Below are 24666 nucleotides of genomic sequence, written 5' to 3'. Positions count from 1 at the left end.
AAAAACACTTCTATTGGGTTTTGAAAGCTATCAATACCAGGCATATTTATCCTTGACCTTTCTTTCCTCATGGTACCCACCTCAGGTGAACTTTGTCTAGTGCTTCCATCAGAAGGACTTGCAGGCTGATCTTGAATCTGGGGCATGGTAAAAGAAAGTTCCAGTGACTCTGGACTTGGCTCTAATTTTAATGCTACTTCTTGATTCAGTGCAGGATCAGCACTACTTCGAAGTGGCTTTGGAGTTTCAGAGGCAGGTAATGGAGACATTGCCAGATTTATATTTGTTATTTTTTCATTAGAGGAGGGGAACATTACATCATTATATAATGGAACATCTTCAAGTTGTTGGTCTTCAGTTTCTGTGTCTGCAGAGGAAAAATTCTATCATTCTAGAGAACACCAGAATTTTAGCAGTTATAGATATTTTCTACCTTTTATAAAAGATTTGTGATTCAGTCTTCTCTACCTGGAACAGCATGACCATTAAGTCTGAGTTATCTTTTTTGTCCACCACTGACAACTCCTAGGTTGTGCATTCCCAACCTCATTATATACTAAAACTTAGCCTAATATGAAATAACATTTTTCATTTTTCATCTTTGCTTTATGGCATAAGTGCTTTGCTAATCCTTCAGCATTTACCTAATTACACCTACTACATTTTAACTCTACTGAATGGTGCAGTAGGGTGGCAGGGAGGGTATTGGAGGGTACCTTCAGAATACTCTGAACTGCAATTCCCAACAGAACACAAAAATAAAAGCAGGAAGGCTATGAAATTTCAGAAACAAATATATTACACAATACTTTTGAAACTATAAGCATCATGCAAATGTATAAGCCATGACAGTAAGCTGAACTGGGAGAGGAAGCAGCACACAGCTGAAGAGGTGGACAGACTAACTGAGCACCCACCATTGCTGCCAAAGTCCAGAGATATGATTGTGTCCCCAGCAGCTGGGGCCAGCAGGGTTAGAGCATCAGGTTCTTTCTTAAGCTTATCAAAGAGGCAGCTTGTATCGTCCGATTCAACTTTGGTGAACAGCTGAGTCATTTTCATATCTGAAGATTCAACTGGTTTGAGGACACATTCTGTTTGTTGAAGGGAGAAAATCAAGTCGTGCTGAATAATACCACTGTCAAAAAAGGAGAGATTAGTATTTGTAAATTAGCACTTGACACGGTGATGGTTAAGGGGGACTATGAAATGATCTTGTCTCTTAAATTATGCTTTATATAAAAAAGCATTTTAACATTCCTTAAGATGGATAATCTGTCATGCATATTTGCCACATTTCTTCCCCCCCCCAGGGCTGATGATTGAGCCCAAGACCTTTACACACTGGGCAAGCATTCTACTACTGAGAACTGTATATTGTTTTAAAACACCAATATGAAGCTGGGCAGTGGTGGCACATGCCTTTTAATCCCAGCACTTGGGAGGCAGAGACAGGTGGATTTCTGTGAGTTCAATGCCAGCCTGGTCTACAAAGCTACACAGAGAAACTTTGTCTTGAAACAAAACAAAAAACCCCACACCAATGTGAAAATAAAAATTTAAATGAAATTCACTAATTAAAATATTCAACTTATTTGAACTGAAACACTCTTTGAGAATAGTGGTGACAAGAACACTCATGATACAAGCAGAGTAAGACATTTGTGCTAATGCACAAATTACTCCAGCATTAACACAGAGGACTTGGTCTAATGACGATCTTACAATATAATGATAATGACCACAGTCTTTATGAGGGACATCATATTTTCTTGGTGGAAATAATATAGCAATGTCATTCATAAGATAGGAAAGAAGAGGAGAAGGGATGATGAATAACCACTCAGCTTCATGTCTGGCATCAGGGTACTTTTAGCTAACACATTACATGTTCAATATATGAAATGAACTAAGAATACAAAGACTGACATATACAACCCTTGCCTTCCAGGAGTTTATATCCAATGTGAAATGGATAAGATCACAATACACTGTGATCAGTCCTAAAATGGAGAAAGGATGTTTCATAGAAAGGTGAACAAGCTGGAATTTGAGCTCAAGTAACAATCATGAGGTAGACTTGGAGAGGAAGAATAGTTTTATATACAGGCAAAAATCACTCTTTGGGACTCAGGTGATTTTTTGTAACTAAAGTGGTAAGGCATGGAGTTTGATCCTAGCACCAAAAATATCCCCCTAAAGAAACAACAGAAAACTAGAAGTTGTAAGAACAAAAACAATGGCCAAAGCCTTCATAAGACAGGTAACCTGGATTTTGGTAGCATCTGTGAAAGTTGTGCTGGAGACGGCTGGCACAGCCATACAGTCCTACAAAGGGCAGCTGAAAATTCAAGGCTGGTCTGGTCTACAGTTAGGCCAGCCAAGCCTACTCAGTGAGGCAGAAAAAAAGAAGGTAAAGGGCATAGAACATAGGAAAATGAACTATCCACACTAGAGAGCTCTGCCTGGCAATTAAATTAGAATGTTTTGGTAATGTGAAGAGTGACTGAATGGGGCAAAGCCTACTGAAATAACTTAAGAGTTCATGACTATAACAAAAATCCTACTTCACACACAGCCTGTCATAGAGCCTTCCTAGAAGAGAGTCATTTAACCTTCACAGAATCTTCTTGGCCTCAGGATAGTAGCTGTTTAAAACAGAACTACCAGGAAAACAGATCCACAGACTGATTTAAAAACATGATATTCTTTTGCAGGATCACCAGAATAGCTGGTTTGGAAAGGTGGGCAGCAGTATAAATAATCCAGTAGAAGAAAATAAAACTCAGTTTTAATCATTTTCTCTTCTTAGTAAAGGCACATAAATGTAAAAAGTATCTCTTCCCAATCTTACCTCACAACGTAGTTCACACACACAATGCATTGTGGCTGAGAGTTCTTTGTATTATATATGACAGTTGCTTGAGTTTCAACCCAGACATATCCACCTCTTTTGGCAAGCATCCTGTACTGTCCTGTGGTGACTTGTCCTTTAGTAAACACTAGGGATAAGAAAGGATAGAAAAGAAAACATAACTAAATTTTCAATAAAAAAAGTATTGAATGCCGATTGTTGGGTTTTCTTTCTTTTTAGTTCAGGGTTGCTCTATGAAGCCTTTATGTAGATCAGGCTGGCCTCACACCCAGAGACCTGCCTGCCTCCACCTCCCCAGTGCGGGGGTGGGGGAGGGGGTAAAGGCTATACTACCATGCCTGACTGGACCATTGGTGTTGTTGTTGTTGTTGTTGTTTTTTTTTTGTTTTTTTAAAGGGAGAGATATTTAAATAAATAGTTGTGGTTGTTTTAACTGATAAAGGCCAAACATACCTGAAAATAAACCCCAAAGAAAACTCCTATCTTACTGTAAAAGATGAAAGCCAGGAGTAAGGGACAGGGTAGCCGCAGTTCCTTTAATGACTTACCATCAAAGTGTCAGACTAGGGACTGATCACAGTGTACATTTAAGAAAATGGAGCCAGTGGCAGTGGTGGCATGCACCTTTTATCCCAGCACAAGGGAGCCAGAGGCAGGAGGATCTCTGTGAGTTGAAGGCCAGCTACACAGTGAAACCCTATCTCAGATTAAAAAAAAAAAAAAAAGAAAGAAAGAAAGAAAAATAGTACCACCATTTCCTTAAGTATCAGAGAGCAAAATCACTGTAAAAAATTATACTCAGAACATTTGAATATATAAATGCATGTCATACTGTAGCCTTCTGGCAATTCATGCAGTCTAAAATAATTACTAACTTAGGAGAATGTAGTAACTCAATCTCGATGATGCCATTGTTCTGTGAGTATCTATGCTCTAACTACAACTTAGGCATACCCTGTAATTCAAGTGATATTCAGTACCCTCAATCATATTGGGAGTCATGTTTAGGTTCAGATTAAACAGGCAAGTGAGAAATTGTGACATTTAACTTACTTTGGTATTATAGATTCATTTAAGTAAAATTCAGAAACCTAGTATATATCAAGAGTGTGTATATATACTAGGTGTTATCACATGTGTATACTAATACCATTCATCAGTTCATGAACAAACACTTTGTGACTTCTTATTGACCAACCAGATTTCAGTACATATGTTGTAGGCTAGATAATCTATAATATTACTTTTATGGGACACTTTAATTTCATGATCAAGACGTCTTATGAAGGGGTTGTAGGATGTTCTTGGTCTAAGGAGACTGGGTGGTAATTTTAACTAGAAAGTTGGAGGTACAAACAGTACAGACCATAGGACTTAAGCAATAATATACTATCTCCTTGAGTTCCTCTACTGTACTTACTGTCATGATGAGTTTTGGTCAGATGATCAGAGTCCAAAGCATGATAATATTCATAAATTGAGCGTCCCAAAAGTTCTTCTGGCTCATAACCCATCAACTCAGTAATTCTATATATATATAAAAAAAGATTATTTTTTCTTAGTAAGTTTAGAACTAACACTTAACTATTCTATACTTTAGCTAGGTGGTGGTGGTAGTGCATGCCTTTAATCCCAGAACTTTGGAAGCAGAAACAGGTGGATCTCTGTGGATTCAAGGCCAGTCTGGTTTACTGAGAGAGTTCCAGGACAGGAAAGGCTATACAGAGATACCCTGTCTCAGAAAGAAGGGAAAAAAAAAAAAAAAAAAAAAAAAAAAAAAAAAAAACCCAAAACAAACCAAACAAAAACTCAATTCTATACTTAGTATAATGTCACTTAGATCCACCCTTGATATTTGTCTCACCCCTTTTACCCAAACTCATGGCCTATTTTTTAAAAACACATTTCATTATATATACTGTTGGTATCAAAGCAGGGTATTAATAAATCTTAATGATGTTAAATTAAATGATAAAAATTCCAAAGATAGTCATATTATCTTAAAATACAATGCAAATCTATAGCTGTTTATTTTTCATTCAGTCACTTTTAGGCATGTGGCAAGGCCTCACTTTAATATCAACTATAAAATTTTACTATCATTAAGCCAAGGACATCCATACTAAATGGAAAGTAAAAATAACTCTTTTACTTGGTTTCCATATTAATTTCCTAAAACTAAGAGAATTTCTGATGAAATAATGGCATCTAAAAGAAAATGGGCTGAAAATGGATTTAAGTAGCCTGCCTGGTCCCTGGCAGTTCCTTTGGGGTAGAAACTTGAGGTGACTCCCTGTATCAGTCTGGAAACCAAGAGGATCCATTTTATGAGAAAGACAAGGCTGTCCTTGTCACATTAAGCCAATTACAAACATTTTCCACTGAAGTCTTTCTGGGAACAAACATGAACCAAGTGTTAAGACTTCTCAGCTTACATTTCAAAGGACTTAAAAAAAGAAACAATGAATAAACAAACCGAGGTAAAAGATACTCATATGTCCAAAAAGCAAACACCTAATTTTAAGCAAGGTATCCTTGTTCATAACAGTATGTTAAATAATATAGCTTGTGCTGTCACAGTTTAAGATCTACCATTTACTCTAAAACCAAGAAAACAGATTTACTGAAGCATAATTCAAACTCTCACTTCTTCAAAAAGAGATAAACCAAAATACATCAACACTAGATGGCAGCATTATAAAGGAAACTAAAATATGCTTTAAAAATAAATGTTTTCTCCTCTATCCCAGCATGGTAGTAGGGTAGTAGGGATTGGATCTAGAGCAGTGATTTTCAACTTTCCTACTGCTTTAATATATTTCCTTATGTTGTGGTGATCCCAAAATCATAAAATTATTTTCATTGCTACTTCATAACTGTAATTTTGCTACTTTTATGAATCATAATGTAAATATCTGTGTTTTCCAATGGTCTTAGGCCCCTGTCAATCCTCAGAGGGGCCATGACCCACTGGTACTGGGGTTCAAAAATGCTAGACAAAGGCCCTCCCCCATTTTGGTGCTGGTGGTGATGGAATCAAGGACCTTGTGTGTACTAGTTTTCTGTTTTAAATGCTTTTGAGGAATTTCTTGCTCTATAACCCCTTAGGATCAAGACAGAAAAAAAAAAAAAAAAAAAAAAAAAAATTGCCCGATTTTAAGAAAACCTTTATCACATTTCTAGAATCCAGCACCATTAAAATGGGCCAGCAGGTAAAGCACCTACTACCAAACCTGGCAGCATCATTTTAGTCTCTGGGACCCACATGGTGGAAGGTGAGAATGAACAAAGGAGAACTCCTTCTGACCTCTACCTTTGTGCTGTGACCCACATAAGCCCACATACATGCACTCACACACTCCACCACTGAGTATGGCAGTGCACTAGCCCTAAAAATTATTTGAATTGCTCTTACATAGTTTTACACACATAAATAAAATGCCAACATAATGAAATACTTTTTATTTAAATATTTGTTTCTGGCATTGTTCTAGACGTGAACATGCAATGAAAAAAACCTAACCTGTGGGCAATCTTCTGTTATATTTGCCACACCATTTAAGAAAGAGGGTGGTAAGCACAGTGATAGGCACCTGTTCTAAGAATCAGAGGAACTACACTCCTTGTCCAAGAGAAGGTGAGAGAGTCTTCAAGGTTATGTATAAATTCAGTGTAGACGAGTAGCAAAGAGAAGTTTGCAAAATCTACTCAGGAAGAAGTTATAGCACAAAAATAAATGCATGGGATAGGTGGTAATGAGTCTGGTGTGGATGGTACAGGCAAAGGAGGGAAAGGATTCAAGAGATGTAGGCAAGAGGGTCAGATAAATGAAGATTATGTTCACTGAGTTTTAGGATACTTTGACTCCACCACACATCAACTAATGAGTTTTTCTAATCCCAGGAATGTTAACTGCTGAAGCGTAGGATACTGAGAAATTAAAATAGAAACACCAGTTTTCTTGGCAGGCTGATTTTGTGTATGCTGGAGGACACAAGAAAAAATAGACTTAAGTTTAGAGAACTACACAGAATTTCAGTACCAAAAGTGGCAAGAGATCCAGAAAACTGAATTATTTTGTTTTAGTGGTGGGTAATCTTGCACACACCACGAAAGTACTGTACCAGTTACCTCTCCAATCCTTAATACTTTTTATTGGATTAGGAAGCTTGTGTTCTAAGCAACTATATAATTTGTCATTCATTCACGATATGCATCTTAAGGGAAGGAAACACCATTTCTTTCTTTTTTTTTTTTTTTAAGGAAACACTATTTCTATGAACACAGCAAATCCTCAAATAAATGTGCCAAATGACATTACTAAGTTAAAATAAAAAGTTATCTGTGGATAGTCTGGATGTCATTACATTTTATTTGCTTTGTGTGAGTGTGCATGTGTGTGCCATAGAACAAAGGGGAGCCAGTTCTCTACTTCTACCACCACATGGGTCCCAGAGGCTGCATTCAGATTGTTAGGGTTGATGGCAAGTGCTTTTACCTGCTGTCCTAGTGGTCCTGGAAGTTAGAAATGTGTTGTAAAACTTTCTTAAAATTGAGTCATTTTTTTTCCTATGCTTTGTTTTTTTTTGGTTTATAGACTCAAATACCTAGAAAAAAAATTTATCCAAAACAAGAGCCTCCTTGTGTGAGTTCTTTTTAAGCTTTTAGTCTTTTAACTGATGTCATGGTCATCGTGTACATTTTCTGATAGAACTCCTTTGCTTTTCTTTATCCCCACACTGCCCTATCCTCTGCTACACAAGTTCAAAACAAAGAGGACGGGAATGTCACTTCCACCATACTTTCACATGGTGGCAATAAACACCATAAAATAGTTCTTCGCCTTTCTCTTCCTTCTATTAAAGTAATAAGTGTACTGGACATACAACAAACACCTAATGTCTCACAGTAGATTTTTGAGGTCTGACCCTTCTAGATTAGGATTGCCAGTTTTACATCAGTTAAGTACCAAACCTCCAAGCCAAGCATGATTTTAGTGCTGTCAATGTTTCTTTGTTTAAATGCTAAGAACTTAAAAGTAATGTTTTGATAAAATCCTTACATAACTATCTCAAGTCAGGAGTAGGAAAGCTATGTATTTGCTGGGTGTGATGGTACACACCTTTAATATAACACTTGGGAGAGGCCTCTGATTTGGAGACTAGCCTGGTCTATGACAGTGAGTGAGTTTCAGGACAGTCAAGGGCATACAGACTGTCTCAAAAAAAAAAAAAAAAAAAAAAAAAAACCCAAAACCAAACAAAAAAAAACAATGTAAAAGAAAAACTGATATGCTCATTATGATCTAGGCACCATAGGCACCAGCATCAGAATTTCAGTTAGCTACAGAATCTATGCCTCTAATCACAGGCTACACAGCTTGTAGCAAAAAGAGACCAATAAGACAGCAATAGATTGAACATTATGGCAGAAGCACATACAAAGAATGCTGCCTAAGAAGATGCTGTTAGAAGGTGAGTGAGTACAAAGACACTAGACCTTAAAAAAGCATGGAACTCTTAGTTATAAGTGGTTGGGACCATATCTAGATGAGTGATTCTCCTACCTCCTGATTAATCTGGAGAACTGAGAAGGGACCATACTGTAAATACTTTGCACATCTCCCCCCCCCCCCCTTTGAGACAGACTACACAGTCCTGACTAGACTAGAGTTTATATGTAGTCCAGGCTTTTGAACTTTTGGTGACTCTCCTGTCTCAGTCTCCCAAGTATTGAGATCATGGACATAAGCCATCACATCCACAATGTACAGCATCTTTTAATAAATAAAAATCTTCCCACCTACTACAAGAAGCAACTGATGCATTTCTAACAAGAAACTGGTATAATCTGATCATCACCTTGGGAAGCCCTCTTTGGGCACAATGGATGTAAGAGTAAAAGGGCACAAATCTGTTGGTGGAAATGCAGCTCACAAGTTTGTGGTAATATCTCAGGCCAAAGGTAATGAAGTAAAGAATTCCATGACAGGAGCATAAAGGTAGATAGAATGATGGGGAGAGACAGTTGAACAATGTATTTACAATATTTAGAGATCTGTCATGCTGCTGTTTGGGAACAGTAGTGGTGCAGTTCAGGAACACATGTATTTACTTCATTATACAGAAAAAGATCTAGACAGAAATATCAAGTTGGCAATTACACACAGGTAGTAACAGATTTGGGAAATGGTGACAGGAACTGTGGGTGAAATTGAAGGTGCTCAAGGAAAACATATAGGTTAAAAATGTTGTTGCCTAGTCTACTTAGGCTTTGAAATTTACATTCTCAATTTAAGCAGGCTTTAATGTTGTGATTTTTGTATACCAAGGAATGAACTCAATGCCTTTTGAATGCTTCAACAAGTGATCCACTGCTAACTTACATCCCTAGCCCTTGACGTATTTTTGTTAGACAGCAGACTTTGAATTCCCATTCCTCCTGCAAGTCTCCCAGTTGCTCAGATTACAGGAGTGTGCCACCAGATAACCAGATCTAGCTGAGAATCTCATCTTAATAGATTTGTATGAATTTATAAAGCTAATCTTATGTTTTTGTGTTCCAGGATGCATCTTTATATTCAGTTTCATGAACACACGCAGTGTACCATTAAGTTTTTAACTATAGTATTAAAAAGCTACAGAGAAATTTAAATTTTAAAAGTATAAAATAGAATTATTTACCTTTCATCACAGTAAGAAAATTTCATATCCAGGCTGTGTCGACTGAGAAAAGTCTTGCTATCTAAAGGAATTTCAATATTTGATGGATGAGGAATGGGTTCACAAATCAGCACCAAGCATGTCATGGGTGGTTTCTTGTACCCACACTGAGGTTGGTTACTGTTGGTATCATATACATGAATATGGCCTGTGCAGTGAAGCACCTGTGTATGAGCAAGAAAACAAACAGTTGTCTTTTTTTTTTCCAAAGAGGGAAAAAGAAATGTAGGTCAGTAGCTAAGTTTGACCTAACAAACTTTGATTAAAGCATATCTTTGAAAATTAAAAGAAAAAAAAAAGTTTTCCCCATGACACCATCTATGATCTAATCGATGTACTATAGTTATTTTAAAAAAGATACAAGAATAAGCACTGTGAGGGTGGGGTTCTGGAGAGATGAGTTAGTGGTTAAGAGTACTTACTAGTTTCCCAGAGGCCCAAGATTTGATTCCTAGCACCCACATGGAAGCTCACAACCACCTGTAATTCTAGTTCCAGAGGATCTGATGCCTTCTCATTCCTTCAGGCACCAAGCATGCATGTATACATTGACATACATGGAAGCACAACATTTATTCATGTAAAACAAAAGCTAGGGATCACTTATAATACAGAATATGGATCCAATACCCTCTTTTGGCCTCTGCAGGCACTGCAAGCATTTGTTACACTTACATCCAAATAAAACACACACACACTAAAAATAAGTAAATAAGCCTTTTTTTTTTTTTTTTTTTTTTTTTTTTTTTTAGTCCCTTTGTGTGTAAGTCTGGGCTGTCTTCTTCACCCCTCTTATTATTATAGTTGATTTTGTTGTGGTGACTATGGTTCAGTATTGAACAAGGAAATGAAACAGTGATGAGTAGAAAATTAAACTAAAACAGGATTTAAATACTACTTGCCAAAGCCAACTGACTAAATTAGTTTGGTACAGAAATACCACATTTCCCATAATTTAATTTATACCTCAAACTGGCCAATTACTATACTGTTTTGAATGGAGATTACATAAACTTGGATGCAAGTACAAATATACAAAAAGGGGAACAATTGTAATTTTCCCCTGTAATTCTTTATTAAAATTTATTTTTATGTGTGTAAGTGTTCTGCCTGTATGTAATTGTGTGCAATGTGTGTGTACTTGGTGCCTGAAGAAGAGGTCAGAAAAGGATATTGGATCACCTGGAATTGGAGTTACAGATGATTGTGAGCTAACCAATTGTGAGCTGAGAACCAAACCCAGGTCCTTGAACAAGCACGTGTTCTTAACCACTAAGCCATTTCTCCAGCTCCCTCTCATATCTCTAAAACTCTTTTTAGAGGGTTGAGAAAAGGCACTGTTTGTTTTGTTTTCTGAGGGAGGGCTTGCTGTGTTTCCCTGGCTAGCACAGAACTTGTGTGTGGACAAGGCTGATTTAAACTTTCAGCAGATCTCTGCTTCAGTTGCCAGGGTCACTTTCACCACTCCCGGTGAAAGCTCGACACCAGCAACATGCAAGTGCATACATGGACTTATCTATAAATCAAGTGCCCGCTCAGCTTACTTACCTTCCAGGTTGCAGACTTTATGTTCATTGTTCTCCCCCGGCTAGTTAGGGTACATTTCATTCTGAGAAAAAAGCTTCTCTGTGTGTTTTGCTCTTTACCTTTTTTCACTGGGCCTAATAAAAGCAAGAAACAAAATTTTGTCATCGCTAAAGGTAGAAACTTATTACAATAAGAGTTTCAAAATGACATCTTTGCTCCCTGTTCACCCATTCTGACACACTTATTAGGTCTGACAGCTCCACCCAGAAGCAGTGTTTGTAAGACTGCAGAGATTCCTTGAATTTCAGGAGCAGAGTATGCACTTTACATGATTAGATGGCTGTTATTCATCTGTGCTGGTGTAAAGAAAATAGGGAAATGGTATGAGTTTGCCCTAAGTATGCTGTCAGTATATAAGCATGCCACACCCCCTTGCAGGATTGAATAAATCATGTCCTTTACCAAATGGGATAATTCAATTTTGAATAAGCAGCAATATATTTATAGAACTTTAAAAATATCAACTTACTTTTTGGTAGTAAATAGCACCTGGATGTGTGAACCCAGACAGCGTTTTATCAAAAGTTATAGAAATCACGCCATAGTGATACAATACTTTCAGGAGGTTGAGGAAGGAGGATGTAGAGTTCTAGGCCAACCTAAGCTACACAGTAAGACCTTGTTTAAATTTAAAGTTACAGAAAGGGGGATTGGGAATGTTGCTCACTGGAAGAGTACTTCCTTAGCACATACATGGAAGGCCTAGGTTTGATTCTCTAGTAGCATGAAAATAAAGTCACAGAAATAAAGCATAGTTAAATAATTCAAGTCTTATTTAGTCTATAATAAACCTTATAACTAAAAAACAAGATTACATTCAGATGGCTCTGAAATAGCATCTTGACTTCCTATTTTAATTGCTCAGTGTGGTTCCAAACAAATGTTTCATTTATATGAAATGTCCAGAGAAGGTGGATTAGAGGTTGCTCAGGACTGAGAAAGGCATATGGAGATGGATGAGGCAATGAAAACTTTCTAAAATTGCTGAGTATAAAGGCACACAACTTTAATCTCAGCAGTTGGGAGGCAGAAGTCTTATGATCTATGAGTTCAAGGATAACTTGGTCTACTTGGAGTCCTAGGTCAGGCAGGCCTACATAGTGAGACCTATCTCAATACAAACAAAGAAATGAAATAAAAACAAGTATTTTTTTAAAAAAATTAAAGGTATGGTGGTAGTTGGCTTTTGTTTGTGAATATACTAAAAATCATTGAAATATATCAAATGGGTACATTTTAGGGTACATAAAACTAAAATCTTAGAGAAATTCAAACAATACTCGTTATTCAGGATGCATATACTGTGAGTGATGCAAAGATGAATAATTAGATTCATTGCCTTTAAGCATGTATTAGATACAGTATGGTCAATAGCAATGCAATGTAAAGTACTCAAAGGCTTAACATAAGAATGTTTTCAAAGAGAAGAGACTCAATCCCACCAGAGGGAATCAAGAGAGACCAGTATACTGTGCATGAAGAAACTTTAACTGCTACCTCTGTAATCCAACAAGTACTCCACAAAACTCTCAAGAGTTACAGGCCTCTTACTACCACTGTTAATGTGCAAGAATCCACAACATATTACTTTTGCTTTTGACACGGGTCTCACTAAGTAGCCTCGGCTGGCTTGAAACTAGCTACATAACCCAGGTTGGCCAAGAACTCAAGAGATTTGCCTGTATCTGCCTCCAAAATGCTAGGATTAAAGGTGTGCACTACCATATGTGGGCCTTCCAACTAGTTTCTAATTAATGAAAAGCACTTAAGAAGTCAAAGCACTTAAAATCCTGGTCCTCACCCCCAACTTTGGGCACTGAGAAAGCCTGAATCCAAACTGCCACTGTGTCTTTTTTTATTTAATTTTCCATTTTGTCTACTTGTATGTGACAATGAATTGTAAAACATTTTTTGTGAATTTTCTAAAATGTAGAATAACAGTTTTAACAAAGAACAGTATTAACATTAAATGTAAAAATAACATTCTCTTAAATCAGTACTTTACCAAGAAACAAAATAAAATTAGTAACAGTATCTGACTGAAAAATCACCTGTCATATTAAACCAAACAACAGATTTTTCTTCTCACCATTTCTGTGTGTAAGCATTTCTCTCATTTCCTCATGGTCACATGGATGAGTAAAATCAAACACACTGTGTCCAGTTAGTTCAAACTGTAAATACATTAAAAAAAGTTAGGTCTAGATCATATAATCATAAAGTACCCAAAAGGGCTCCTCATATATGGGGACTTTACCTGAGTTAACCCCATGTATTTGTTCACGTTATCAGAAATGTAAATCATGTCACCATCATCCGTTAGCACCATAACAAAGCCATCCAGGGCTTTTAAGTAAAAGCAGTTCATCTGTGCTTTCATTTCATCTTCAATGTCCAGATCACCTAGAAGGGCACAAAAGGAAAGAAACAAAATGAGGCTTTATCTCAGATACTTTGTGTATTTTTGCTAATTTATTCATTATTGATAATTTATGTGTGTTGCTGTTTTGCTTGCACGTATATCTGTGTGAGGGCTGTCAGATTCCCTGAAACTGGAGTTATAGACATTATTGAGTTGTCATGTGGGTGCGGAGAATTGAACCCTGGTCCTCTGGAAGAGCAATTAGTGCTCTTAACCACTGAGCCATCTCTCCAGCCCCTCAGATCTATTTCTGTATATTTTCATGAGTTTTTTTTTTCAGGTGTTTTATATAACTATTTAAAATAAATTTGCAAACAAGCAAATCACTGGGGGGGGGGACATCTTATTTGACACCCAGCATTAACAAGGGAGAGGTGAATCTCTGTGACTTCAAGGCAGGCTGGTGTACATAGCAAGATCCAGATTAGCCAGGGTTATATGGTGAGATCCTGTCTTAAAATAGATGTGTGTGAGGGTGGGGGAGAGGTACAACAGGAGGAAATGGAGGGAAAAGGTCAGTACCTTGAAAATGCCTGAATGAAGCTTTGGAAGCTAGTAAGAAAAAGGGTACTGTCATGTGGAAATATAAAGAATATATTCTAGAGGATGAACAGTGACAATTTCATTGGGTTATAATATTTATTCACTGATCATGCTAATAATGTACTAGGAGCTATAGAGTTATATTTGCAGGTTTAAAAATAAAGGGCAAACCAAGTTACAGTACAAAAAGAAAACCAAAGCTTGATTAAAGGAGGAAAGAATACTGAAAGGTACTTGTAAAAAGCATTGTGTGGGAACCATGCTGGAGAGATGGTTCAGCAGTTAAGAGCACCGGCTGATCTTTCAGATCAGCTTAGTTCAATTCCCAGCACTCACAGCTGTCTGTAACTCCAGTCCCAAGGAATCTGACATCCTATTCTGGCCTCTGCAAGTATGAGGCATACAAGTGCAAAGGTGAAACATTCACCCACACAATAAAAATTTAATTATATATATGCAGCATCGCAGGCCCAGAGAGATGGCGCCAGTTATGAATGCTTGCTACTCAATCAACAGAACCGTATTTTGAACTCCAGCACCCACATCAGGTGGCTCATAAATACCTGTAATTCTGGCTCCAAAGGATCTGACACCTTCTTCTGGCCTCCACAGACACCTTCGTGAGTACATTAACATGCACACACGTGAGTGAGCATACATACACATACAGATACATGCAATAAATCTAAAAGAAAGCATTGTGGCCCCCTGCTAAAATGATTTCTAATTTTTAGGTCTCTTACATTCTTGTAGAACTCACCAGCATCCAGAAGTTTTCTCACACGTAGGTAACTGATGGTGAGCCTCATAACAGAAGCTTTATCAAGATGTGAGCTCACGTTGTGGGGAAGTGGCAGCTGATGAGCAAGCTCATAAAAAACTTCCGACTCCTTGCTTCTCCGAGATCTCGCTGCATCTCTAGACTTTTCTTTTCGACGTTCAGAACTCATCCTACTTAACAGGAAAAAACAAAGAGACAAGAATGTATATATTAGTTTGTCTTAACTTGAATAAAACTAATTTTGCATTTTCCTGTGTATTACATGAGGATTAGAAGAAGGCATGGAATTATGTAAGACTTGTATGAGAGATAAACAAAATTTCATATAAGACAGCTATACATATTTTGGATCACTGAAAACATAATAAATTCTTTTACGATATCTACCCTTTAAACATTTCCAAATTTACAGTAGCCTATCTGATGCCTCACAGTCATTCCAAAGTATTCTCAGCACAGAGAAACCCTAAATAACTTAGAAGAAATTGCAATTGTATATAATTTCATGGCCAGTTTCTTTTGACATCAATACTTTCTTACCTACTTTCTGACCATAGGATTTTACATTAGTAGCTAAGACAAGCTACCATTTTCAGGCTGCATATTTCCTTACACACTCCTTTCTATTACTGGCATAATCGATACCAAATAAATGCAGGAATATAGAAGAAATAAAGATGCATCATAAAACCAACCCATGGGAGTGCTAGTAGGTAACAGAAGCATCAATACAATGAAGAATCTTCTAAAAACAGTCAGATTTGTGTTGTGAAATATTATTTTAGCTAGGCAAAAAAAAAAAATGTGTTAGATTTGCTTATGCTTTGGAATATTACTTTATGTGAGCATGTCACATTTGTTTCTGCTGCCTTTGTTAACAATGTAAAGATATGTTACATCTGTTTCACCTTGCCTGCCTAAGGCACCAGATTGATCTCATAAAAAGCTGAACAACCAATGGCTAGGCAAGGGAGGAATAGGTGGGGCTGGCAGGCAGAATAAGTAGGAGGAGAAAAGAACAAAAGAAGAGGATAAGGAGAGAACGAGGGAGAAAGAGATGGACAGCACAAGCAGGGCCAGAGGCCAGGCAGTCACCAGCCAGACACGAGAGGCAGGAAAGTAAGATATACAGAAGGAAAGAAAGGTAAAAATCCCTGAGGCAAAAAGTAGACGAAGAGAAACAGGGTGATTTATAAGAGCCTCTGCTAAGGACAGGCATTTGTAACTTAATATCTGTGTAATGATTTGGGAGCTGGCTGGTAGCCTAAAAAAGAAGTGATATCTAGCAGAGCTGTCTTCCTTTGCTTACCTGCCTAGCAACATGCTCTTCTAACTTGAATTGAATGTCAGGCTAAACCTGGCTCTGTTCTTAGTTACTTCTGTAAGCCTGCCATGATCAAATATTACTCTGTACGAGGTGCTTAGCATTAACAACCTATAAACAGATTATACCATTTTATGAAAAGAAACTGGGGCTCCACAGATTAAAAACAGCAACTGTGTAGCAAATAGGATAGGGACTCTGGTGTTTGTCTTTTTTATTCCACAGTCTTCTCTACTAATAGAGAATGCTGCCTCTATTTTATTCCTAAGCTCCAATCTTATTGGATCAGTTATTTGCTAAATATTGAAAGCAGCTCTTAGAATCTATTAAACTTATTCTACTCAGTTCTTGTACTCTACGAAGAAAGCACATACGTCTCCTTCCTTTGAATGTGAGGCTGAAAACTAAAAGCATAGAAACCACTTTAAGTAAATCCTCAGCGACTCTCATTATACAGTTTTCAAAGTTTGATAAAGAATGTATGTATACATTTGTTAGATTCTAAACTGTGATACAAAAAATTTCAATCCAAACACTTAGTGAATGTGTCCAGCTTTTTGACATTGGGACACAACATTGTTATCAGCTGTGCAACTGAGCTACAAAAAATTTCAATAAAACCCCATAACTTCAATTTTATGTAAGTTTAATATTATCTGTATTAGCCACGTTCATAAGCACACAGGTACATGTAATCTACAGGTCACTGACTGGACACATCTGATTCTAGAGCAGTTTGACTCAAGAACCATAAGATTTTAAGTAGGGCTATTAAGAAAATTGTCACAAATAGGGGGTAGGTATGATTAAAATACATTCCATACAGGTACAAAATTCTGAAAGAATGAAAATATTCTATAAAGAAAAGACCACTTGGAGGTATTTATCTAAATGAACTAGTATACTCTTACTCTGGGGGAGGGTAAGGAATATAGTGGAGATCCACTGGCATTAACAAACGCTGCGTGCATGTGCATGCACGCACACCCCCCCCCCCCTTTCAGGGTCTCACTGTATATCCCTGGCTGGCATTCACCTGCCTCTGCTCCACAGCTCTGGAATTAAAGACACATGCCATCACACCTGGCACACTTTTCCTCTTTTACATTTGTGTGCAGTGGTGGCTGTGGCAGCAGTACCCTATCTGGATGATGAGTGATCAACCTAAATATTAAATCAGTCTAGGTATAGAGAACCTTGTAAGTAACTTTAAACACTTAACTACTCTCATTTCTAAACCACTTAACCAATCTAAACTACCGAAAAACTGCCACTTAAATGAAACACTCGAGGGGGAAAAAAAAAAAAATGAAAAAGCTTCCAGGGTTTCAGAACCGGAACCTATCTACTCTCAGTCATCTACAACAGAACTCCAGGGTTCTTTAAAACTTCACATTCCTTCCAGAACCGTCTCACTATTTGTTCTGGACCACAGCTCCCCAATGCCCAACAAAGTTTACCCTTCCACTTTTTTAAGTCTTGTTTCAGTCTCACATTCTCACTGTGACAACATTCCCTAACTAGTGCCCCCATTCTGATCCTCTTGCCCTGTTCTATTTTCCCAGAAGTACTTAATGGAAATCAGTGTATTTGTTCATAATATTTATTTTCTACTCCACAAACTTACACTCACACTCAAATGTAATTACTTTTACATAGTCAGGAATTTTTATCTGTTCTGTTCAACTAATACGTACCAAGTACTTAGGACAGTTCTTGACTCATAAAATATAACTGGTAACTGTTGGACAAATACATGAGTTATTAAGTTGTTCTCTTTCCTTTCCTTTCTTTGAGACAGGGTCTTGTTATGTATCCTTGGCTGGCCTCAAACTTTCTTTAGTCTTCCCAACTCTGCCTCCTGAATAACCAAAATTATAGGGATATGTCACCACATCTGGCTTAATTGAAATTTTATTGCTTGGCTGGAATAGATACGTGTATATTGTATATGACTATCAGAATAAATGCAATAATGACTAACCATGACAGCTAATTTTACCTAGCAGAGTCCTAGCACATGAAATAAACAACAAAGTGTTCAGTAAACAAATCATGAAATAAATGTGAACACATGAAATCTAGGCATTAGCCAGGTCCAACAGCAAGCAAATGTCCTCCTAAATATAAACACAAATGGCAATCTCACCAAAAAAGGGATTTACAGGCAAAGGAGAGAGCTGGGATACTGAAGCAGTTTGTTGAAAGAGAGCCAGTGTTTAATAAGTTTCCTAGCTTATCATTTCCACACTCTTTTTTGTTTTGTTTTCTTGAGACATGTCCTGCTGTGTTGACCAGCTTGGTTTCAAACTCTAGGACCTTTTACCTCAGCTCTCCAAGTACTGGATTATACGCATAACACTCGGGTCTTATACTATTTTGTCCTGAGCTAATGTAGTCACAAAAATGTACAAATTATAACGTTGAATCTATTGATTGAACCTATGTGCTTGTACATGCACATATGAGAGGACCAAAGGATAAGTCTGAGACAGGCTCTCTTACTGATCTGAGAAATCCTGTCTCCACCTTACAGTGCTGAGCATTGTGCAGCCATACTAAGTAAGCTTTTAAAGTGGATGCTAAGATGAGTTGAGGTCCTCAAGCTTGATTACTAAGACACTTCCCTAGCCCCAAATTCTTATTATCTTAACACATCTCTTAAACCCAGCCAGAAACATGATCAGATTAATTTTGTTTTCTACAATCTTTTCCCAAAAGCATTGTTAGTGTTCAGTAAATTGGTTCCACTTTAAAAGAAGGATAGAGGTTACTCTTAAACAAGTATTTTATATGTTTTTTAAGAGTAATGTAATTAAGACTCTTTTCATCTGTCAATAAAACTAGAGTATCTAAACCTGATAACATTTAATAAAAAAGAAATCACAAATGGGGAATTCCAGCAAACATGGGTACAAATTATAGTTTTCACATTATAAAATATCTCCCAAATTCTAATGAATAAACTTAAAAATGAAACTTTAGCTGGTATAGTGAGTGGTGCATGCCTTTAATCACATTCAAGGCAGAGGCAGGTAGACCTCTGTGAGTTCGAGGCACTGCAACTGCCAGGCCAGCCAAAGGTACACAGTGAGAACCTATCTCAGTAACAGACAAACGAAGTGTGTGTGTGTGTGTGTGTGTGTGTGTGTGTGTGTGTGTGTGTTTGTTTGTGTTGGCTAAGTTTATTCTCCTCTACCACTATCACTACCACCACAAAGCAGAAATAAGTAAAGGAGGCTAGAGAGATGCTCATCAGTTAAGAGATAATTTCCAGAGAACAAGAGATTTGAACCTATACTCATATCTACCTCCAGAGGATCAGAAGCCTCTGGCTTCCAAGGGCACCTGCATTCACATATAGATACCAACTTGCAGCACGTGCATGTACGCGCACACGTGCGTGTGCGCGTGCGCAAGTGCGCACACACACACACACACAAATTAAAAATAAATCTTAACAAGGAAAAGAGTAAGACAGAAGAATCACTTGAGTCCAAGAGTTGGAAAATCAGCTGGGTGATATGAGACCCTTTCTAAAAAAAAAAAAAAAAAAAAAAAAAAACCACAAAGTAGTAACTTAACCTTTCACATCCTTCCAGAAAGACTAGAAACTTAGCAATCTTATTTTAAGATCTTGAAAATTCTGTGTGTATTATTCGAAACTAAATCTTATCAGAGCTATTTGGAAAAAATTCTTTTTGGGGATTGTGATGCATGTTAAAATTTGATATAATGGATTAGTGAGATGGCTCAGTGATTAAGAGCACTGATTGCTATTGCAGAGGGCTTGGGGTTCAATTCTCAATACCTCACAAGGCAGCTAACAACCATCTATAACTCTAGTTCCAGGGGCTCCAATGTCATCTTCTAGCTTCCATGGACAATGCATACATGTGGTGCACAGACATAAAGGCAAATACCCATATAATATAGTAATAATAAATCCAAAAAATATGGACTATTTCATATTATAATAAAAACTACACACATATTTTCTATGTACTTAGCAAAATACCTTATAGTATACCAGGGATCAAAGGCTTGTTGAGTGATTCAATAACTATAGATCAAGAGACATTTTTGTTTTATTATTAGTAATAATCTAAAAACAAAAGTAATCTAACAAATCAAATTTCAACAGGTATCAAACTAAACAGACAATTATTAGCTGGATAAGATAAAAACTAGCAGAGAACTGGTTTTATATCAAATTTAATAAATACAGGCCAATAATTTTTGAAAAATGACAATAATTTTACTATGGCAACTAAATATACTAAACACTATGTAGTGTAAGATTTAATTGCTGGAAATACATTACAAAAAATAATAAGAAAAAGTTAAGTATGCCTGTGCATTTACTAAAATATAAAATAACACTGCCTCAAAAATATGAGTAGGGTTCAAAGACAGTCAAATAAATAATTTTGTGGTTTCCTTCTCCCAGTTCTCTTGAGATTCATGTGTGTTTATGAGTGTGTGTTGCTGGGGATGGAAGCAAGGGCTTTGCATATTAAGATTTTTTTTTTTTTTTATAAAATCACCTTTAAACACTTTTATGAATGCTACAGCTGTTTTAAGAATTAGTGGTCCATCAATAACAATTGTTAATGGCTTTACTCAAATCATACCAGCTACTCTCCACTGAACAGTGGGAGCTCAGTGGAGATGCACCCCCCCCACACACACACACAAATGTTTCAATTCCTGGTTGGCTAAATGTACAGATGTGCACCCAAGGTTACAAAGTGCAAACAGTACCTTCCTTGCATTAGTCATCCTTCTGTATTCTAAGGAACTGCTTTCAAAAGCCCTTTTTCCACCTCCACATTAAAGATGGCAATATCTGCAGAAGTTCCTTTCTCAAATAAAATGGTAACATTCTCTAGAGGATTTATAATACCCACTCCTGTATATATATAAACCTATTTAACTAGTTGCTACACTGTTGAAGAATGATCAATTGTTCAGTAGAAATGTTATTTTCCCCCCAAATGCTTTAATCCTTACTTGGCTGGATCTATAGATACAGCACCCAAAGACACAGAGCAAACAATACCTGTTTCTTTCAGTTGACTTATATACTATGACACAATAATAGATTTAAATTTAGACCAGAGAAACCAAATATTGTGTATATATTAAAAAGGGTATGTCATTTAAAATGATTTCTTTGAATATGATGGATGATTAAATTTTATAAAAGATCAGAAGTATACACACAGTAATCGTATCTTGAAGTCTTTTCCCTCTTTAGTTCTAAAAGTTAACCATGATGTTGTTGTAAAATGATGACAAACTCTTGTAATACAAGAATCTCTACTCACAATCTACTCTAATTGCTCCCAACCAATGTTAGTAAACTTTCTGAGTAATAGCCCTCTGATCTCATTTCCTTGTCTGTGAAAAGGGTAACATCATCATATGTAGTAGTCTCAGATTCCTTGTGGAAAAAAAAAAAAAAAAAAAAGATGCCTCCATTGTTAAAGTGGTCTATGCCTTTCTACATTTCAGACTCTTGGTATGTAATTTTTAAGTTAAAAGATTAAAAAAAAAAAAAAATAGAGGACTCCCCCTAACAATAAGGAGCATGAGAGATACCTTCAGACATAACCGTATTAAAAGTATATCTTATGAGAATTATAAAATTGTTTTCATTTTGGTGGAAATTAAGTATATTCTTGATTATAAATGATCCCTGTTTTTATTTTATGTGCATGGATGTTTTGCCTGCACGTATGCATGCTTGCCCGGTGCCTGAAGGGATGAGAAGAAGGTGTCAGATTCCCTGGAACTGGAGCCACCATGTGGGCACTGGGAATCAAACTCAGGTTCTCTGGAAGAGCAACCAATACTCTTCAACTGCTGAGCTATCTCTCCAGCCTTACCTCTACATAGTTTTATACTCCTGCCATAAGTCTGTATTTGAGGTGATCAGACTAGTTAGTATCAGATAATCACTAAAAAGGTTGTTTATTTAAGGTCTCACATTGTAGCCTAAGGCTAATCTATCAAGGTAGTCTTGAACTGGTGGCAATCCTTAGCCTCCAAAATCCTGGGATTACAGGCATGACAAGAACATCCACAATGTGTTAGCCCATGCTCTAGCCCAAGTTAATCTGGGATCCCCACCCCCACCCCTTTGAGATAGCGCCCAGGCTGAGCTTGAACTGGAGAGTCTCCCAGCTCAGCCTCCTCAGTGCTTAGATTACAGTCATGGACCATTACATTCAGCTCAAGATTACATTCAGTTCCCAGCACCAACATGGTGGTGCCCAACTGCCTATCACTTCAGGTCCAGGGGATCTTATGCCCTCTACTGGCTGGTATGCATGCAGCACAGACATACATGCTGGCATAACATCTGTACAATACATTTTTAAAAATCTTAAAAAATAATGTTAAAAACCTAAATCCAGGCCATTATGTTCCAAGAATCCTAAGCTTAAAAATCTCACTGTGCTAAAAAAGCTAATAAAATAGAACATAGTAATCAAAATTATTAATGTAATTAGTAACAGTGTATCAATGAATTTGATACACAAACATCTGTAATACATGAGTGATTATGTAATTACAAGTAATAGTTGTTCAATGCTTGCTTTGTGGTTAATATTTAATAGAGAATGTTCATTTAAAAGTGTAGGGGTGTGTGTGTGTGTGTGTGTGTGTACGCGCGTGTGTGTTACATGTGTGTTGGAGGGCAGAAGAGGATGTCAGATCCCCTGGAGCTCCAGTTATAGGTAGATAGATGTGAGTGCCTGTAATGTGGATGCTGGAACTGAACTCACGTCTTCTGAAAGAGAAGCACCCTTAACTGCTGAGCTATCTTTCCAGTCCCTAAAGAAAATTAGAAAAGACAATCAACTTATCCATATTTAATCAAGCAACATCCCTTACTCCATTCACAGTGGAGGCTCTGACGTAAGAATTATTTAAATATGATTTTAATTGTGTTATGTACAAAGACGGGCAATTTCCAACTGTCTTTTACTAATATGTTAAATTCTTGATACCAAAAGAATATGGAAATATCTCTAAGTTCCTGCCCTCTAGCAGCTGAAAATCCATTCTGATTTTCCCCTCTTTATTAGTATCACTATGGAAAATATTTAGGATACATTACATAACAAAACAGAACCTTTAATATACAAAGTCTAGATATTCATGGAAAAAATAAAAGAGGAACATTTATTATTTTACCATGGTTACAGTTCATTTTAACTTGGCTCTAGGATCTCATTTTTTATTGGATTAGAAAAAGAGCTTTAATGATTTTAAACAGACTCTTCAAAGTTCAAGAATGAAACTCTTCTGAAAACAATTTAATAAGCATTAAAATGTGAATGTTGAGTTCCAACAACTGTTCTGAGTGCTGCACATCCTCTAAAGCAATGAATGATTCCTAATATCTTAATTCATACACAAAGAAAGTCAGACCTAGAGACAAGTACCATTGCCACTTTATTTCTTAAGATGGAATAGTAGAAAATGCTTGATAAATTTGCTAATCATAAGAAAAAATTTAAAAAACAGCTGCTCACTTGCAACAAAAACCCACAGCCTATGATTGCAATGCTAGTATTGGTCACAGTCTTGTCCTATGTGTAAGGTGGTGATAATCTCAGAGACAACCAAAAACTTCACAGCGAGACACTTGGCTCATGTAATCAGAAAATCCCATTCACATAGTTAATAATGAATAACTCAAGCAGGGAAAACTGGCATTCTTCCAGGAAAATGATACCCAAATACTAGGAAAGGAGTTTCTTTTCATTTTTCTTTAATCATAAACTATATGCATGTAGATGTGAGAGTGCTACATTCTTTAATTCTTTAATAGGTAGCCTGTGAAAGGCAGAGTGACAATAGCATGCAAATATAGAAGTATACATGCCAAGTAACAATTAGATAAAGCCAGGGATTACATTCTAACGACACAGAATTTGAGATTCTCAATTTAACTCTCCCTTAAACCAAAGCTAAACTGTGTGAGCTACAACTGTGTTTTCTTCCTTACACTAGCTGAGTTGTATTTCATCGCATGCAATAAAAAGAATATTGTAGGGTTTCAAATTAATAATTAAAGATTATAGAATTCAAGAAAATGGCATTCTTTTAAAGCTAGAGAGATGGTTCCACAGTTAAGAGCAGTCATTGCTCTTAGAGAGGGCCTGGGCTAGATTCCCAGCACCCATATGGCAGCTCACAACCATCTGTAACTCCAGTCCTAGGGGACATATGCCCTCTTCTGACCTCTTTGGTCACTGTACATACATGGTGTACTTAACATATATGCACACACAAAACACACATAAAATAAAAAGTAAAGAAAGAAAATGGCACTCAAATACTGAAGAATGTATAAACTAGTTCAAACATTCTTGGAGATAATAGTCAATGGAATTG

At 36.9% G+C, this 24666-nt stretch overlaps 1 protein-coding gene across 2 annotated transcripts in view; it reads right to left on the bottom strand.

Moving 5' to 3' along the window:
* Hif1a (hypoxia inducible factor 1 subunit alpha) overlaps positions 1 to 24666 on the bottom strand; it is a 41074-nt gene that overhangs the window by 6051 nt on the left and 10357 nt on the right. The window contains exons 2-10 of one of the 2 annotated variants that reach the window (XM_051195996.1): positions 14910 to 15103; positions 13442 to 13587; positions 13274 to 13358; positions 11146 to 11258; positions 9559 to 9761; positions 4296 to 4402; positions 2855 to 3002; positions 918 to 1138; positions 81 to 367 (exon numbers count right to left, since the gene is read on the bottom strand). In XM_051195996.1, the coding sequence (XP_051051953.1) occupies positions 81 to 367; positions 918 to 1138; positions 2855 to 3002; positions 4296 to 4402; positions 9559 to 9761; positions 11146 to 11258; positions 13274 to 13358; positions 13442 to 13587; positions 14910 to 15103 (1504 nt within the window). The remainder of the gene's footprint in view (positions 1 to 80; positions 368 to 917; positions 1139 to 2854; positions 3003 to 4295; positions 4403 to 9558; positions 9762 to 11145; positions 11259 to 13273; positions 13359 to 13441; positions 13588 to 14909; positions 15104 to 24666) is intronic. The other variant, XM_051195997.1, reaches the window with a different exon arrangement.

This window comes from Phodopus roborovskii, unplaced genomic scaffold (assembly GCF_943737965.1).
Source record: "Phodopus roborovskii unplaced genomic scaffold, PHOROB, whole genome shotgun sequence".
NCBI classification, from domain to species: Eukaryota; Metazoa; Chordata; class Mammalia; order Rodentia; family Cricetidae; genus Phodopus; species Phodopus roborovskii.
This window is presented reverse-complemented; position numbering and strand designations above follow the sequence as displayed.